Raw genomic sequence first — 19,317 nt, forward strand, 5'->3', positions numbered from 1 at the left:
GGGCATGTATAATACAAATTGAGTTCAGATGCTGAAAGGAAAAGAGCTTGGTTCTTTGAGGACATATAACAAAGGAGCCGCATGGACAGGGAGGTATTGCAGTGGTCCAGGAAGTCTCCCTGGAAGGAATGATGCTTGAATTGAGATCTGAAAGAAGAGTGGGAGGACTTCCCTAGTGGTGCAGTGGTTAAGAATCCGCCTGCTAATGCAGGGGACATGGGTTCAAGCCCTGGTCCAGGAAGATCCCACATGCCATGGAGCAACTAAGCCCGTGCGCTACAACTACTGAAGCCCGCGTGCCACAATTACTGAAGCCTGTGCACCTAAAGCCCGTGCTCCGCAACAAGAGAATCCACTGCAATGAGAAGACCGCACACCACAATAAAGAGTAGCCCCCGCTCTCCACAACTAGAGAGAAGCCCGCGTGCAGCAACGAAGACTCAATGCAGTCAAAAATAAATAAATTAATTTCAAAAAAAAGTGGGAATTTACTAAGCAGAGGAGGCGGGGTGGGAGAGATAGGTTAGGGAACATTCCAGAGAGAAGGCAGAAATTCAGTGATGAATATGCAGACAGTGAATTCAAGTAACAGAAAGCTGTTGTGGCTGGAGCAGAAAGAGCTGACAGGGAGTGGGGAAGAAACCCGCTCTAGGTGGCCTTCACAGTTTAGGGGCTGGGTGGGTTCCTAGCAGAGTGGAAGGCCAGATGCCATCCTTTAGGATAGAGGTTGGATGAGAAGGTGGTGTGCATTAGCCTGAGTGCCCACAGAGAAGTCTGTTCAGATCCCTGACACAGGCTTTTGTGTGCTCTGAACTGGACATTTTTATCAGTCGCCATGGCCTCAGCTCATGAATGCCAAACAAGCACCTTCCACAAAAGGCGTTGCAGGGTATGTAGCCACCTCATCATGCAAATGGCCACATAGCTCATCCTTGGGGACCTTCCAGGCAAATGCTTTCCCACCTCTATGAGGAAACCACATCCTTCTCTTTCTTCACCTTCAGTAACAAATGGCATTACAAGGTAGAGAATACACAGGAAGCATGACAACAGGAAGCACCCCCAAAGAACCTCTGGTCCTGCAGGTTGCAAACTCGAGTGGGAGGCGCAGGGTGCAGAGGGGGGCTAAATGGAACACTCCTGTCTCCCCCAAGGAAATCTGAAGTGGAAGCTCATCATGTAAAATGAATAAAGCAACAACATTGGTCTTGTTGTAGGGGGCCCAAAACCTTCTTCCCCTTTCTCCATCCCCTAAGGTGGCTTCTAAGGTCAGTTTTATTAACAAAATAGAAAGTTGATATTCATGCAAGGGGGCAACTTTCCTAGTAAGAAGACATTTCTAGGTGCAACTGAAAATTTTGGAAGAAAAGTAAACAAGAAAGATAAGAAAACTTGGCAGTAGGGCTATGTGTACCAATCCTCTTCTTGGAATACTTGCGTAATTCCTCATTGCACTTAAATTCCAGACTTCATACCATACTATGAGACCTCGCATGATCTGGTCCCTCCCTTCTGTTAGGAACTAAGACTGTACTATGACTACCTGCGTCACTATACTCCAGCTTACTCTCTGTCTCAGCACCACTGCACTCACCTCCTATCTACATGGCTGGCTCCTTCTTTATTCCGTTCTCTACTTAAATATCTACTCCCTCAAAAAGGTTTCCCCTAACCACGCTCTCTGAAGTAGTCCCTTCCCCACTCCCAGTCACTCTAGCCTGGTACCCTATTGTGTCTTACCGCTATCTGAAATTTTCTGGTGTGTTTTACTTGTTTTTATCTCTCTCAACTACAATGTAATTTACGTGAGTACAGCGATCTCATTCAACATCATATCTGCAAAGCCTAGAACAATACCTGGTACTCAGTAAATGTTTGTTGGATGAATGGATGTAATAGTATTCTCATATATGGAGGATAGTCATGTGGATAAAAAAATTCATTTATTCATCTAAGAAACGTGAGATAACAAATATTCATTCATTAATAAATAATTATTGAGAGACTATCATGTCCTAGGCACTGGGGATAAAAGGTAAAAATAGAGGCGGCATCCCTACCCTTAAGGAGCTCATAGTGTTGTGGTCAATGTGGAGAAATGTGGAGAGGATCCAAGACATGAGGACTTACTGGTCATGGGACGTGAGGAAGAGAGACGAAAAATGAACCCCGGGTTTTAGACTTGGGCAGGTGAGGAGATTATTGTGCCATTCTGGGAGCAAAGGAACCTCAGATAAGAAGGGGAGAAGAAGGTCAGCTTTAGAAATGTGGAGCTGTGGAATATCCCGTGGAAATATCCAGTAAGGAGGTAGATATCCAAGTCTTGAGCTTGAAAGAGAAGCCTGGCTGGAAATACAGAGCTGGTGAATCAAAGGCAGTGCTTGTAGACATGGGAGTAGGTGAGACAAAGTAGGTAAAATGAAGTGAGGAGAAAAAAAGAAAGAGGGACCTTGGAGAAAACCAACATTCAAAGGGTGGTTAGAAGCCAAACCTACAAAAGAATCTAAAAAGGAGAAATCAAAGTAATGGAAACCACAGAACTCAGTGTCAGAGTAACTGAGGGAAGACAGTGCCTAATACATTAGAGATGCCATAGTACGAGGACTGAAAGGTATCCATTGAACTTGGTGACAGAGCAGCCTTCAGTAATCTTTGTCATAGCCATTGGCATGGCGTGTTATAGCTGGGCGTGATATTTTTGTTTGCTGTGAAGGGAAGTGAAGACTGGGAAACGGAGAGAGAGGTAGAAAGCTCTTGTGAGGTGCTCGGCCCTGAAAGGAGGAGAAAGATGGAAGGGTAGCTGAAGCATCTGGCTAGAAAAACACATTCAGTAATACTCTGAACAAGGATCTTGAATGGAAACTACTGGGAGGCTGCCTTGGTTTAAAACTTTGTAACCATTAGAATTGTTCAAAAATGGGTTGGGCTGCCTCCAGAAGTACTGAGCTCTTGATTACTAGAGGTATCGAAGAATAGCCTAAATGTTACAGTATATTAACAAAGAGTAAGGTGTTCAATCAGTAGTCTAGGCTTCCACCATAAGAAACTGGAGAAAGAAAAGCAAATTAAACCCAAAGCAATCAGAAGAATGGACATAATAAAGATAAGAACAGAAATCAGCAACATTGAAAGCAGCAACACTATAGGGAAATATAAATGAAACTAAAAGCTGATTCTTTGGGGAAAAAATCGATAAAATTCATAAACCTCTAGCCAGACCAAGAAAAAAAAAAGAGAAGACACAAATTACCAGTATCAGGTATGAAATAGGGATATCACTATAGATCTCACAGACATCACAAGGATAATAAAGGCATACTACAAGCAACCCTAAGCCCATAAATTAAATTTAGATGAAAGGAATCAAGTCTTTGAGTCACAGAAAACCCCAAAACTCACTTAAAAAAAAATCGATAACGTGAACAGTACTATATGTGCTAAAGAAATTGTATACCTAGTTAAAAAAAAAAAAAGACTTCCAACGAAGAAAACTCCAGATACAGCTGGTTTCACTTGTGAATTCTACCAAAAATTTAAGGAAGAAATAATAACAATTCCAGAAAATAGAAATTCCAGAAAATAGAATACCAAAAATTTAAGGAAGAAATAATAACAATTCCAGAAAATAGAAAAAATAGAACTCTTTACAACTTATGAGGTCGGCATTACCCCCTAATACCAACACCGACGACACTTGAAAACTCCAAATCAGTGTCTCTAATGTATATAGAGTAAAAATCCCCAAAAAAATATTAGCAAATAAAATCCACCAATACAGAAGAAGGATAATGCATCACAACCAAGTGAAGTTTACCCCAAGAATGCAAGGCTGGTTCATCATTCAAAAATCAATCCATATAGGGACTTCCCTGGTGGTGCAGTGATTAAGAATCCACCTGCCAATGCAGGGGACACAGGTTCGAGCCCTGGTCCGGGAAGATCCCACATGCCGCGGAGCAACTAAGCCTGTGTGCCACACTACTGAGCCAGTGCACCAGAACTACTGAAGCCCGCGTGCCTAGAGCCTGTGTTGCACAACAAGAGAAGCCACGGCAATGAGAATCCTGCACACCACAATGAAGAGTAGCCCCTGCTCGCCGCAACTAGAGCAAGCCCACGTGCAGCAATGAAGACCCAACGCAGCCAAAAATAAATTCAAAAAAAAAATCAATCCATGTAATTCACCATATTAATGAATGAAGAGTAGCCTGAATAATCAATAGGCAAGTTTTCAGATTATATGATGAATCAAAGGATCTAAGCTTAGACATAGCAGTAAAGACCAAGTTACTTAATTTACTGGTTTGGGGAGGAACAGATTAATTAAGAAAGTGAGGAAATTTCCCCTCTGGCTAAGAAACTGAGAATGACAGTCAGATCAAGCAGGTCTCTCTGGAGAGTTCAGTTGTCTTCCTTCTGTCATCCTCACTTCAAAGACTGAGGGAGTTTAGGGGTTTCTTTCTTGAGCAGCTGGCCTGCTGGATTTCCAGGATGGCCATGTTCTACCCATGCCTGGTTAAGAAAGCCAAGGGCCCTCACAATCCTGATTTTCTCAAGATTCTTTAGAAGCCAAGAGTATCAGAGTTGAATGAAGGCTGGATCTTACCTAATCCAGATCCCCACACAGTTTAAAGAAGAAAAACCAAGACCCGTGGAGGGTGGCTCGTGTAGGTCCCCTTCCCCGTCACTGAAATCCAGTGATCATGAGCTGGTCCTGGTACAGTAAGCCCATTTGACCATATCTTCCAGGCCTGTCCTCCCCCAAACTTTCTCCTCCAGGCTTTGTAGTACACGTTTGCTTTTAGCCTTTACTTTTATGCATAAAGAGTCCCCATCAAAACCTGTCTGGGTCCTAGTCCCTCTTCCCTCACCAGTTGGAGTCTGGGGTGGAGAAAAGCAACCAGACCCAGGCCTTCACACAGAGGCATCCTGTATGACTGGATTGGAGGATTGGTCTAGCTACCTGCTTTGAGCCCATAGGCCTCACAGCCAGCCAGATGAACATAGTCTGGGTCCATCATCTCTATTTGATCCCACTGCCACTTTGAATTCTTTCAACAAATTCCTTATAAGATTGTAATGAAAATGTACTGCACACTCATTATGTCCAGGGTCTGTGCTATGAGGCTATACGTTCTCTCACTTCATCCTCACAGTAACCCATTAAAATAGGTACTGTTCTCATCCTCATTTTGCAGATAAATGAATAGGCTCAGAGAGGTTAAGCAACGTGCTTAAGATCCCACAGCTAGTTAAGTAGAAGTGTTAGGATTTGAACCCAGGTCTGGCTGACTCCAGTGTTCAAGCTTTTAGTAATGAAAATTCTTTCTGGTTTAAAATAAAAGTGGTTTTCTCTTTCTTTCCCTCCTTCTCTATTTTCAGTCTCAGGAGGAAGTCTGTGATTTGCTCCATGCTGCACCCTTCCAAAACATCTTGCCTAGAGTCTATATCAAAGGTAAGAAACCACTGACAGCAGCTAAATGGCCAGTCTGAATTTGCACCTCATGCTCACTTAATCCCAATAAACTCAGATGTGCGGTCAGAAATGGAGAAGGTGAGAGCTTTGGACAGCTATTGGGCAGTCACAGAATTGGAAATAATGCTCCAGGCCTTGGTCCTTCTAGAACATCCCTAGTAAGTTGCTGTCTAGCTTGGTTGGTCTAAATCCTTCAAGTGATGGGGAACTCACCACCCCATGAGGTAGATGATTCCACTGCTGGGCACAGATAATAGAACATTTTCCTTGTAGTGAGTCCTGATCACACTTGCCAGAACCAGGGAAAACAGTTCTACACGCTCCATCCAAGTGTTAGAATACAAATACGTCACCAGGTCCTCTGAGAGCTCTCCCTTCCCCATTTCCCCCGGTGTGCCCTGAATCTCATTTTCTGCCTACTGTTCCTTTTGCAGAGGGGGAGCGTTTGGAGGTCCGGATGAAACGCCTGGAAGCCAAGTATGCGCCACTTCACCTGGTCCCTCTGATAGAGCGGCTGGGGACCCCTCAGGTACGATCCTCCTGTCACGGACTCGGAGAACCAAAAGGAACTTTAGAGGGAGAGAGAGCATTTGGTCCAACCTCCTCATTGTACAGATGGGGAAACTGAGGCCCAGAGAGAGAAACAGAAAGTCTAACAGCACACAGCCTGTTAGTGGCAAGGGCAGGTCTCGAATGAGTTTTGTTGACTCTCAGGCCTGCACCCAGTATCATCTATCCTGCCAAGAAAGAAGGAAGTCAGACAAGTATCTGTCACTCCCCGTTAGGTATTAAGAATTCTGCTGAGTTATCTCTCAGAATTAGAACCGTATGCCCTGTGAACCGGCAGTTCATCTCTGGGTATCTTTGCTAAAAAAAAAACTCTTACAGGAACACAAGATGTTTACCACGGCATTGTTTGTTAAAGCAAAAAACTGGAAACAACCTAAATGTCAATCAGTAGAGTGTTGACTAAATAAAATGTGGTAAAATCATTCAAATGATGAATACCTGCTACATAATAATGAAAAGAAAAAAATCAGATCTAGATGCATCAGTGTGGACAGGCCATAAACACATGGTTAGGTGAATAAAGCAAGTTGCACTACAGGTCATGGAGTGTGATGCTATTTGTATTTTTTTAAACACATATCAAAAAACCATATTAAGTAAAACTTTTCCTAGGGAATGAAAAACACCCAGTTCATAATGGTGGCAACCTCTGAAGAAAGATGAAAGGGACAGAGATGGGTGGGGAGATCAAAGAAGGCAGCTTTATCTGTAATGTTCTAATATTTTTGACGGTGAATGAGCTCAGGTGTTAAATCTGTAATTAAAACTCATTTTTACAAACCTGAACATGGAGATGAGTAAAACAGGACCCCTGCCTTTGGAGAACTCACAAACCGTGCAGGCAGTCAGGAAAGAAGACACTTTGGAGGGGGAAAGGGATGAAACAAACAGCATGTGCTGTCTCCTTTCAAGTTGATTCAAGTTGAATCAAGCATTTGGTGGTGGGGCAGGGCACGGATCAGGGTAGGAATTCAGGAAGAAGAGAAAACAGGGCACTGCAGCGAGACAAGCCAGTATGGCTTGTTCCGTTTCACAAAACCCAAAACCGACTGTTGAAAAGGTTTAGAATTCAGATCCGCTCTTGGACTAGCATCCCTAAGGTCCTCTCTCCTATCATCACAAAAGCTCATGAATCAGAATTCTCATCCTCCGCAGAGGGCGGAAGGCGGCCTCTTCTCTCGAAAAACGTGGCAAGTGTTGGAGCCCATGACAGGGCCCCGTCTGCCCAGGTGTCACACTGATGAGCAGCCCCAGCCACACCCCCTGCAGGCCACCCACCTCCTACTGAAAACAGTGACTAAACATTTAGTGACATTTGGGTTCTTTAGTCACCACAGAGAGAATGTAGATACTGTGAAATATGCACATTTTCTTTTTTGGCCTTCCGGGGCTGAACACAGGAGATCCTCTAAAGATTGCCTTCTAGGGAGAAATCCCCCAAGCCAGCGACATATAAATGTGTCTGCTCCACTGTTGGTGTCATCCTACAAGAATCTGGCCTCTCACACCCAGGCTTCGGCATGTGTTTCCACTTAGAAGTCTGTGAATTCCTTCCCTGTTCTGCTGAACACTATTTCCTTGGGACTGATAGAAATCTCAATTTGTCAAATGCTGATGTTTAACAAACAAAAGCCTAGACATTCTGCCGGAGAGGAAATGCCAGTTTTATAAGTCTCCCAGCCCTTAAGAAATAGTCCAAAACTTAGTCCTCCTGTAGACCAGAGAAACATTTTTAAAATATGAACGTCCAAGCTTGCTGGGGTTCAGGGAACTCACATAACTTCTAGGTCGGTGACAGGGAAATTCTGCTACATGTTTAATGTTGGGAGAGTTTAACTGTATTGCATTGCTTGTATTTGTTTCTAGGAAAAATTGAGGTGACCTGGTTTGTTGCCCAGTGCTATCATGAATTAATGTTCTGTCAGGGAGTTGAAGGACTCCTCTTTCCAGCTTTACCCCTGAATTGTTGCATAATCTAGTGCTAGACATTTAATATCTTGGTCTTTGTTTTCCCATCTATAAAATGGGCGAATAGCTGTTTTGTCTTTTTAGCTGAGCTGCCTTTCACAATCACTGTGATAAACAAATAAGTAAAAAGCTTCTAAAAAACAGAAAGGAAAGAGCGAGCATGGAGATATTTTTCTCCAAAGTAACCTAAATGTAATCAAAGTACTCCATGCAGAAATATGTTTCCACATGATTTCACAGACGCTTTTTCTATACCCTTGTTAACTCAGAAAAGAATGGCAGGAAGAGAGAGAAAAAAATTCCCCACTGAGTGGAACAGAAATGGCTAAAATTTATGTTAAACATACACACATAGTGTGTATATATATATATATATATATATATATGAAACACAAAGTCACAGATTGAGGGTATATGCAACAAACAATCTTTAGTGCACTTTTTCAGATTAGAAGGACACTCATATCAAAAGAAAAAAAAGGGCTTCCCTGGTGGCGCGGTGGTTAAGAATACGCCTGCCAGTGCAGGGGACACGGGTTTGAGCCCTGGTCCAGGAAGATCCCATATGCCATGGAGCAACTAAGCCCGCGTGCCGCAACTACTGACGCAGCGCTCTAGAGCCCGCAAGCCACAACTACTGAGTCCGTGTGCCACAGCTACTGAAGCCTGAGTGCCTAGAGCCCGTGCTCTGCAACAAGAGAAGCCACTGCAATGAGAAGCCCACGCACCGCAACGAAGAGTAGCCCCCGCTCACCGCAACTAGAGAAAGCCCACGTGCAGCAACGAAGACCCAGTGCAGCCAAAAATAAATAAATAATTAATTAAAAGCAAAAAGAAAGAAAAAAGGGCATGAAAGAAAACTCACAGCCTAAGAAATATAAATGCCAACAAACAGGAGAAAAAGTGTTCCGCTTTACCAGTGATCAATGAAACGTGAAAGAGAAGGATATAGCTCTTCATTTCGCAAGTTGGCTAAGAACTTTTCTTCATGATAATGAAGTAACTGCTAAAGGCACAAGGAACAGACTTGACACAGACAGGTGTACAGTGGTTCAGCTTTTCTTGGGACTAATTTGTCACTATGTAACAAAAGCCTTTTAAAACTGCTTATACTCTTTGACTGAACAGTTCTAGGATTTTATCCTAAGAAGATAACCAGAGAGAAGCTCAAAAAGTGTAATATATAAGGATAATTACTTACGAGTTGTCTATAATGATGAAAACTTGCGAGCAATTTAAAATAACCAACAGGAATAGAGAACTAAATAAATGACGTATGTCAATGGCCATTTTATGTAGCCATTAAAAAACCATATTACTGAATATACTAAAGGAAATTTATTTTTAGTACCAGTATCTTAAGAGAAAAAAGCAATGTAGATAGTGTGACCCAAACTGTGTTAAAATAGATACATATACACGCTCACATACATAAACACAAATAAATCATACGTAAGTATTTTAAGAAAGCTCATCTGTGGGTGATGGGATTTATGGGAGATTTTTATTTTCTTATAACATTTTTACAATTTTTTTTCCAGATTTTACTCTTGTAGCTCATAGGAAAACCCATAAAGGTAAACAGTTTTTCAGGAAAGGGGCAAAGCCCCTAACCACCCTAACCATTTCAGTCAAGGCCCTTTGGTTGGCTCTGGTTGGGGGGGGTCATTAGAGTTCAGAATCTGTCTGCAGGTTTATAAACCCTGTTGCTAATTCTTTAGGTCCTCCCACAGTTGTCAGGCCCTGAGGACTGATACAGACTAACTAAATGCACAGGTTAACTAGTAAGCCAGAACTCTCTGTATTAATTTCTGAAGGAGAATAATCATGGCTCGAGAACAAACGTGGGTTCTTTATTTACTGAGCATCTTCGCTGTACCAGGCACTCTCTAAAGTGGAGAGCCCTGTCAGGGTCCAGATACTACCACAGGGAGTTGCCTGGTGAGAACAGAGTCAAGCACTGGGGTCAGGGTTTTTGAAAAGAAGTGTTTCTAGCTAACTGTGGCAGCTTCTCTGCGCTGGAGCGATCTTTCTCTGCCACCAGAATCAAGATGAGTCACCGTGAATCAGGGTTCCCTCTTGTGTTCGAAACACAGGTCGGAAGCTCTTCTTCCCCAACTCACGGTTTTCGTCCTAGACTTCTTTCAGTTTATAGCTGTCATGACAGCTACACTCCTGACCCACATTCCTAAAGGGCTCCAGCGCTGGTGTTTCCTGATTTACTTCCCTTCATGGATTAATTTAATTGAGGCTGCCCTCTTTCTAGGGGCTGTAGGGTGTGGGGAGCGTGCAGGGAGCCGGCAGGCAGACTCCACCCAGCCACACTGTACACTGAGCTCTCGGGCGGGCCCGCCCTCTGGGGAACTGATCCCAGGAGTGCCCTGTGGACCTCTCTGTCTCTGAAGCCGGCCCTCTTAAGCTTTGTCCCTAAATTTGGAGATTGTACTTTGACCTTAGATGTTAATATCTGTTATCTTTGCACATGGCTTTGAGACCTCTACCCCTAGATATTTTCTGCTCCTGCAGACGGTAATGTGTTTCGAATTACTAGTCTAGCTGGCTGATTATTAGAGATGTAGTAACCAGATGCCATATGAGAAGCCAGTTTAAATTATTAAGGAAGATTGTTAACAGTGGTCAGAGAACTTCTAACGGGAGGAATAATCTGTAAAATCAGCGACAAATTTTTAAGAGTAACATATGCTTATTGTAGCACATTCAACTGTACAGAAGTATTTATAGTAAAAAGTGAAAACCCCACCTGCTTCTCCAAGCCCATCTGTTCCCACAACTGATGTTAATCCTTCTAGAATGTTTTACACTCTCACCCCCCCACACACATACATGCGTACAGTTTTGTGTGTCTGTCTGTGGGATTGTGTTACTGATGTCTTTTAATAGGATTGTAGTATACGTCCTCTTCTGCAACTTGCTCTATTCACTTAACGATTTAATCCACAGCTCTAGACTACTAGGATTCAAATCCCAACGTTTCCACTCACTGACTGCCTCTCTGAACCTCAGTTTCTTCTTCAATAAAATGGGGATAATAATGGCATCTTCTTCATGGGGTTTATGTAAGGAGTAAATAAGGTAAGTACTTAACGAATGCATAGAACAGGGCCTGGTGTATTACACACACAGTGAGTGTGTGCTAGTAGTAGTAACAGTACAGTAGTAGCAATAGTGCTAGTAGTAGCATCATCTCAGTCTTTTCAAAGGCTACCTAGCATTTCATTATATGGGTGGATTGAAATTTTTTTATACTATTCCTCTAGCAATGGCTCCTCGATTTTACACCCCAAGACTTCCCCCTGCGATTGAACTCAGGTTTATAAAGTTAGTGCCCTGCTCTGGGCAAGACCGCAGTTCTGGTGAATGAATTACAGATGCAGCCGGCTCTGGGGTTTGGGAATATCGGGTGAGAGGTAGAAAATGGGGTCTGAGATGTGACTGGCAGGTGTATGTACTCTCCCATTCCCAGCAAATCGCCATCGCTCGGGAGGGCGACCTCCTGACCAAGGAGCGGCTGTGCTGCGGCCTGTCCATGTTCGAGGTCATCCTGACCCGCATCCGGAGCTACCTGCAGGACCCCATCTGGCGGGGCCCCCCGCCCACCAACGGCGTCATGCACGTCGACGAGTGCGTGGAGTTCCACCGGCTGTGGAGTGCCATGCAGTTCGTCTACTGCATCCCCGTGGGGACCAACGAGTTCACAGCTGAGTGAGTAGCCCCAGGGAAGGTGGGGTTGCCCCCCCAACCTGCTCATCCCCCACCCGAAGAGCCATCGGGCAGCCAGAGCTCAGCCAGAAAGGAGGGCAGGGGCGGGGTTGTCCAACAACGGTTTGTTGAGCACGTGCTGTATGTCGGTCAGGGTTCTAGGTGCCGGACATGCATCTGTGCAGAGCAAAAGTAGACAGTTCCTGGTATGTGGGGTTGACAGGGCCAAGAGAAGACTAGAAAATAGATATAAGGTGCATCGAGTGAGGTCCCTTGGCAGCGAGGGCAGGAAGGACAACAGATGCCCATGAAGAGAGACAAGTGGATTATAGGAATTTAATTCACAGACGACAGCTGAGCTGGAACACTGCTTAGGATTCAGCTCTTAGAGGGGAGAAGGGGACCCCACAGGGAAAGCTCCAAGTGGTTGAAGACAGACATGGAGTGTGTGCACATCGGGGCCTTGGACCTCTCAGGGCCTGTCTTCACGGGACTAGAAGCTGGGCCTATGGAAGGGGCGGGGGGGGGGGAGCTCTGGCGAGGGCTTGGTATTAAGATCTCACCGCTCACCCCAGCAGAGCTCCAGGAGTCGTAGAACAGAGATGGTTTGAAACCACCCTTCCCCTCCCAGGTGTTCCTCTGGTTCCTTTCCAGAGCCAAGACAGAGCTTCATCAGAATTCTAACTGGCTACATAAATCTCAAAGGCTGGTTGGATTTTTTTTCTTGCAAATTTGTCTTCTTCAAAGCTGATTTTTCTTACATTAGTGGGGCGACAGACTGACACCTCTTTATGGCTAGCAGGGCTTATAATATAACCACAGTCCCAGGAACAAATGAGTCCACACTCACAGCTTCCCTTGTACCCATTCTACAGATTAAGAGAATTGGCCCAGAGGTGAGCCAGCTCACTAGCTGTACTGCTGGTCCAAGATGAGGGTCCCTTCCCCCTCTGCCTCCTGCTTCTCACTCCAGCTGCTTCCTCTCCCACTCCCAGGCAGTGTTTCGGAGATGGCCTGAACTGGGCTGGCTGCTCCATCATCGTCCTGCTGGGCCAGCAGCGTCGCTTCGACCTGTTCGACTTCTGTTACCACCTGCTGAAAGTACAGAGGCAGGACGGGAAGGATGAAATCATTAAGAATGTGGTAAGCAGCTCGTGGCTGGGTCCTGGGAGTGGGGGCCGGGCCTGACCAGCAGGCCTTTCATCAGCAGAGGAGGGTGAGCTGCTTACGGAGGCCAGCTCCCCACACCGCAGCAGGTAGGTACAGAGATTCAGCAGCTGGTGACCTTCTCGTAAGAAGCCGTGAGTCGCTGGCTCGTAACCCACTGGGATGAATCACATCACCCCGCAGGGCAGGGCCAGCCTCCAGACCTGAAACACACCTTCCCTGTGCCAGTCAGACTCTGCTAATGCTGCTTCGTCATCTGCACAAACTCTGACTCAACACGAAAGTTGTGCAGCCACGGGGATGGGGTGAGCGCCGCTGTCGTGTGTCGGGCAGGCAAGGCTGCTGCGGGAGCATCAAGAAGGGCTGTCTAAAGCAGGCTGAGGGGCTGGGCAGGGGCCTCAGAAGGCTCCCCCTAGAGGCGATGCTTGGGCAAAGTCCAGAATGACCAGCTGCAAATAGCCAGGCAGAAAATGGGGTGCAGGATGGGGAGAATGTTCTAGGCAGAGGGAACAGCTAGAGCAAAGGCACAGAGGCATGAAGATGTATGGCTGGAACAGAGGGTGGGTCTGCAGGACCTGCTGAGAGGAGAAAGAGGCAGGAGCCACCTCAAAGGTTTTTTGTTTGCTTTGAGGTAGAACATACGTAACATAAAATTTGCTGTTTTAGCTATCTTTAACTGTTTACTGCATTAAATTCACTCACCTTGTTACGCAACCATCACCACCTCCATCTTCAGAACTTTTCATCTTCCCCAGCTGAAACTCTGTGCCTAGGAAACAGTAACTCGCCATTCTCCCTCCCCTCAGCCTCTGGTAACCACCCTTCCACCTTCTTTCTCTGTGAGTTTGACTGCTCTAGAGGTACTTCGTATAAGTGGAATTCTCACTCAGCATAATGTGTTCAAGGCTCACCCTGTTGTAGCATGTCAGTATTTCCTTCCTTTAAAGGCTGAATAATATTCCGTTGTACGTATACACCGCATTTTGTTTATCCATTCATCTGTCGATGGACGCTTGAGTTGCTCCCGCATTTTGGCTGTTGTGAATCGTGCTGCTGTGATCATGAGTGTACAAATAACTGTTCAAGACCCTGCTTTCATTGCTTTGGGGTATATACCTAAAATTGGAATTGCTGGATCATGTGGTAATTCTGATTTTAATGTTTTGAGGACCACCATACTGTTTTCCATAGTGACCACACCATTTTACATTCCCACCAGCAATGCACAGGAGTTCCAGTTTCTCTATATCTTCCCCAGCACTTGTTATTTTCTGTGTATCTTTGGAAATAGCCATTTTAATGTGTGTGAAGTGGTATCTCATTGTGGTTTTGATTCACATTTCCTTAGCAATTAGTGATATTAGCATCTTTTCATGTGCTTATTGGCTATGTGTTTATCTTCTTTGGAGGAATGTCTATTCAAGTGTTTTGCTCACTTTTTAGTTGGGTCATTTGGCTTGTTTTTTTTGTTTGTTTGTTTGTTTTGCTGTTATTTAATTGCGGGTGTTCTTTCTATATTCTGGATATTAATCCCTTATCAGATATATGATTTGAAAATGTTTTCCTTCATTCTTTGGGTCACCTTTTCACTCTGTTGATAGTGTCCTTTAATGCAAATAAGTTTTTAATTTTGATGTATTCCAATTTATTATTTATTACCTGTGCTTTGGTGTCATATCCAAGAAATCATTGCCAAACTCAATGTCGTAACGCTTTTCCTGTTTTCTTCTAAGAGTTTTATAGTTTTCACTCTCATGTTTAGGTCTTTAATCCATTTTGAGCTAATGTTTTGTATATGGTGTAAAGTAAGAATCCAACAACTTCTGTGTGTGGATATCCAGTTTTCCCAGCACCGTCTATTGAAGAGACCATTCTTGTTCCATTGAATGTTGTGGGCACCCTTGTCAGAAATCATTTGACCATATATGAAAGGGTTTATATCTGGGCTGTCTGTTTCATTGGTCCATATGTCTGTCTTCATGCTAGAACCACATGTTTTGATTACTACAGCTTTGTGGTAAGTTTTGAAACTCAAAGCGTTTTATGGTCAAGTTCACATTTCACTGTCAAGCTCTGGGCACCCATAGAAGGCCTTTAAGCAAGAGAGTGGCATGATCATTGAAGCATCAGGACCCTGGACCCCACCCTCAACTGAATTCTTCCCTTTCTCTTGATTTCTCTGTCCCCTCCTCCCATCCCTAACCTGCACGTCCCTGTCCTTCTACAGCCCCTGAAGAAGATGGCAGACAGGATCAGGAAGTACCAGATCTTGAACAATGAGGTTTTTGCCATCCTGAATAAGTACATGAAGTCCGTGGAGACGGACAGTTCCACTGTGGAGCATGTGCGCTGCTTCCAACCACCCATCCACCAGTCCCTGGCCACCACCTGCTAGGCGGAAGGTCCTGCAAACCCTCGACCTGGAGGAGAAGCAGGAGAGAGAAAGCCACAACCAGCCTGCAACAGGGTCTGACTGGACAGTGTCTGGGGTGGACCTGGAAGGAAACAAGAACCTCCCCAAACACATCTGCACCTCCTGAGGGCTGGGCCTGTGCATGCTCTCCCACAACATCTCCATGGTGGTTTCTCCATAGTGTAAATGGAAAAAAAAAGAAAAGAAAAGAAAAGAAACAGGGCAGTGTATGCTTTTTTCTTTTTTACTTTTTTTTCCCTCAGCTGTGTTAAGAGCCCTAGTTTTACCCTTTCTCCATCTCGTGGTCCCCTACATCTGTGGTTGCTTCCCAAGACCTCCTCCTCAGATGGAGACCTCCAGCCCAATGCCCACGTGCCACCCCAGGACTGAAGTCTTAGAGATGGAGAAAAGAGTGTGGTGATGCCCCAAGATGTCAGCCTGTCCATGCTTCCACTTCCTAGCATCTTCACCTCCTCTGGCTCCCTCCCTCCACTTCCCAAGATGGCATCTTCTTCTGCTCTGGACGCCAGGGATTCTACCACCAAGAATACTCCTGGACCAGGCGCTGAGAGCCATGGTGAATGGGAGACGAGGTTCCTGGTATTGGTACCATGGTAGATGGTGTTGTGGTGTTGCCTTTGACCTTCCATGGACTCCCAAAACCACATTCTGACTCCCCTCTGAGGGCACTCCTAGAGAGAATTCAGAAATGCATTCACAACTGGAATGGGTGAGTAGAATTGGGGTAAGAAGATGGTCAGAACAGCTATGTAGAAGCAGTATTTAAGAACACAGCCAGGGATTCCATAGTCCAAAACAGAAAGCTATTAGACCACCTCATCAGCTTGATGGTGAGAGGGTCCTTTATTCATTGAGCAAATGCTTAGTGAGCACCAAGTTGCACAGGGTAATGGACACTGGGGCTACAGCTTTGAACAGGCCAGGCATGCACTGCCCACAGCATTAGCCAGCGACCAAATTAGGGGCCACTTCTTGGCACAGAATCTCTCATCAAGGAAAACTGTCACAAGAAAGAAAATATTAAAGGGTTATTTTAATAGAAGCCAGAAACATCTTGGGGTCAAGGAGGTAAGGAATATAAATAATACTTGTCAACGAGCTTTTAATACCAAAATATACCCCAAAGAGGAATCCTGTTCTAGTGAATCAGGACTTTTGTTGTCCTAGAAGCTGAAAGATTCCGGAGACATTTTATCTTTGGCTGTCAACTTCCTTGATGTTTCTTAACTTAGATTTTGAGGTATGGGGTATATCTCAAAGGGACGTGTCTACTTCCTTTTCCCTGAACCAAAATTCCCTGCAGAATCTCCTACCAAGCATGGGGAGACTGTTTAGAAGGATGGAAGCCTTTGGGAAGTGAATTTCTCATTGCAGAGCACCTCATCATCAAAGGGAATCTGTGACCCTGAGCTTGTAAGAACATATGAAGTGAGACATTGGATATTTCTCCCCCGGCCCAGGAAGGAAAAGAAAGAGAGAAAATAGAACAGTAATGATCTCCTCCCTCAGGGCAGATGAATGGATATGGTTGCCATTAACCAGATGGCCCACTTCAACCCCATGGCAAGAGCAAAGAAGTGTCCATAGCAAGAGATTTGTGTTACCCACTCATGCTCACCAGGGAGGAGAGAGGTGGGGCTCGCCAAAATATGATCCAAAGGCCACATACATCAGGACCTCCTAAGATTAGCACGTTTAATGCAGATTCCTGGGCCCCATCTCACACCCATTGATTCTACAGCTCTGGGAGCAGGGTCAAGAAATCTGCACTTGCCACAAGCTGGATTGTTCTGTTGCACATGAAAGTCTGAGGACCACTGCTGTAGAGGCCCCCTGCACTGCTACCCTTGGGCTTTGAGCTCCCTCTGAGCCATGAAAGAAAATATTTGCTGGGAAGGAAAGTGAGTCAGGGTGGAAGCTGTCAGATCCTCCTGTCTGGAGCTGCCACTTCCTATTCTGATTTCTCATTTTTTTCTTCTTGATGACCATAGATGTATCCCAAAGGCAAAAGTGAGGCATTACACGACATGGGAGAACCACCAGGTAAAACTCACCTTCAAAACCCACATAAAATTTCTAAGCTCCAGAGCCTTCCGAGTCTTCACTCCTGTCTGGGAACAGTAGCTGGCTCACTCTTTCAGATTAAGTCTGGCTATTAAGTCCTGGAGATCATTCTAAATCCTTGACCATTGCTTTGCGGAGATTTGGATCACCGGTTGGATGAGATTGCTATTTCAACAGTCCACCCCTCCCACCCTGCATCCATAGCCCTGAATTTGACCCTCTAGGTAGAATCCTATTATCCTCAAGAGATTTGATCCCAGTAAATTGAGGTCTTCACCTTTAGGAGAGACGGTTCATTTCCCTGGCTCACCAGCAGCATTGATTTACGAACACCGAAAGGGTTTAATAATTCTTTCCTTCCTGGTGTTACTGCCCACCCCCACTTTTGATTTTTTGTGTATCTAAGAACCAGGAAAAATAAAAACTTAGGTTTTAAAAGGTTAAAAAAAATTCTGTTTCAGAAACTGTCAAATGTACCATATTTGTATTAAGAGTTGTTGGGGATTTTTGTACAATGAATTTACATTTATTTATGGTGACTTATATTTACGCTTGTGATCAAATAATGATGTTAAATTCTTAAATCATATTTGCTATGCAGCTGAAGATGATATTTTGCTTTGTATTTTGGGGTACCTGTGTTGAGTTGATAAACATTTCCATCTCCATTAAAACTGCTTCCAAACTAGTGAAATGAGCATCTTGTCTTGATTCTGGGTCATATTCTAGTCGTCGTTGATCTGTGGAAGGCCACATGAAAACTGATGACTAAGGATACGACCTGAAAGAGAATGGAGGAAGATAAAGATAAAGAAGACAAAGCACATTGCGCCCTAAACTAATGGCTTGTTTTCCTTTCTCACTGGGGGAATTAAATCTTTACAAATTGACTTGCACTGGGCAAGATATCGGAAATGGTTCCTGAGCCTAGGGGATTCATAGTCTGACAGTGTAACTCTACAAACTATATCCCTAGTTTTGTTTTGGGGGGTTTTTTTGTTGTTGTTTGTTTTTTATTTTTTTAATTGAAGTGTAGTTGATTTACAATGTGTTAGTTTTAGGTGTACAGCAAAGTGATTCAGTTACACATATATATCCTTTTTCAGATTCTTTTCCATTATAGAGTGTTACAAGGTATTGAATATAGTTCCCTGTGCTATACAGGTGTTTGTTATTTTTCTGTTTTATATATGGTAGTGTGTATCTGTTAATCCCAAACTCCTAATTTATTCCTTCCTCCCTCCCCACATTGGTAATCATAAATTTGTTTTCTATGTCTATGTTTTGTAAATAAGTTCATTTGTATCTTTTTTTTAGATTTCACATATAAGTGAAATCATATGATATTTGTCTTTCTCTGTCTGACTTCACTTAGTATGAAAATATCTTGGTTCATCCATGTTGCTGCAAATTGCACTATTTCGTTCTTTTTATGGTTGAGTAATATTCCATTTTGTGGGGGTGGTGCGGAGGGTGGTGAGCGTAAGGTTGGCCAAAAAGTTCATTCGGGTTTTTCCATCAGATCATGTGAAAAACCCAAACGAACTTTTTGGCCAACCCAATATATATACACACACATATATAATATCTTTTTTATCCATTCATCTGTTGATGGACATTTAGGTTGCTTCCGTGTCTTGGCGATTATAAATAGTGCTGCTGTGAACATTGGGGTGCATGTGTCTTTTCGAATTAGAGTTTTTGTCTTTTCCGGATATATGCCCAGAAGTGGGGTTGCTGGATCATATGGTAACTCTATTTTTAGTTTTTTAAGGAAACTCCATACTGTTTTCCTTATTGGCTGCACCAATTTACATTTCCACCAACAGCATAAGAGGGTTGCCTTCTCTCCACATCCTTGCCAACATGTTATTTGTGTTCTTTTTGATGATAACCATTCTGACAGGTGTGAGGTGAT

The 19,317-nt window shown here is 44.1% G+C and overlaps 1 protein-coding gene across 1 annotated transcript in view; it reads left to right on the forward strand.

The window, feature by feature from the left end:
• The window catches only part of CYFIP2 (cytoplasmic FMR1 interacting protein 2), a 131,509-nt gene extending 113,360 nt beyond the window's left edge, over positions 1 to 18,149 (forward strand). The window contains exons 27-31 of the mRNA XM_060144126.1: positions 5,383 to 5,455; positions 5,911 to 6,005; positions 11,499 to 11,737; positions 12,730 to 12,877; positions 15,129 to 18,149. Of these exons, the coding sequence (XP_060000109.1) occupies positions 5,383 to 5,455; positions 5,911 to 6,005; positions 11,499 to 11,737; positions 12,730 to 12,877; positions 15,129 to 15,296 (723 nt within the window). The 3' untranslated portion in view covers positions 15,297 to 18,149. The remainder of the gene's footprint in view (positions 1 to 5,382; positions 5,456 to 5,910; positions 6,006 to 11,498; positions 11,738 to 12,729; positions 12,878 to 15,128) is intronic.
• The last annotated feature ends 1,168 nt before the right edge of the window (positions 18,150 to 19,317 follow it).

Source organism: Lagenorhynchus albirostris, chromosome 3 (genome assembly GCF_949774975.1).
Source record: "Lagenorhynchus albirostris chromosome 3, mLagAlb1.1, whole genome shotgun sequence".
NCBI lineage: Eukaryota > Metazoa > Chordata > Mammalia > Artiodactyla > Delphinidae > Lagenorhynchus > Lagenorhynchus albirostris.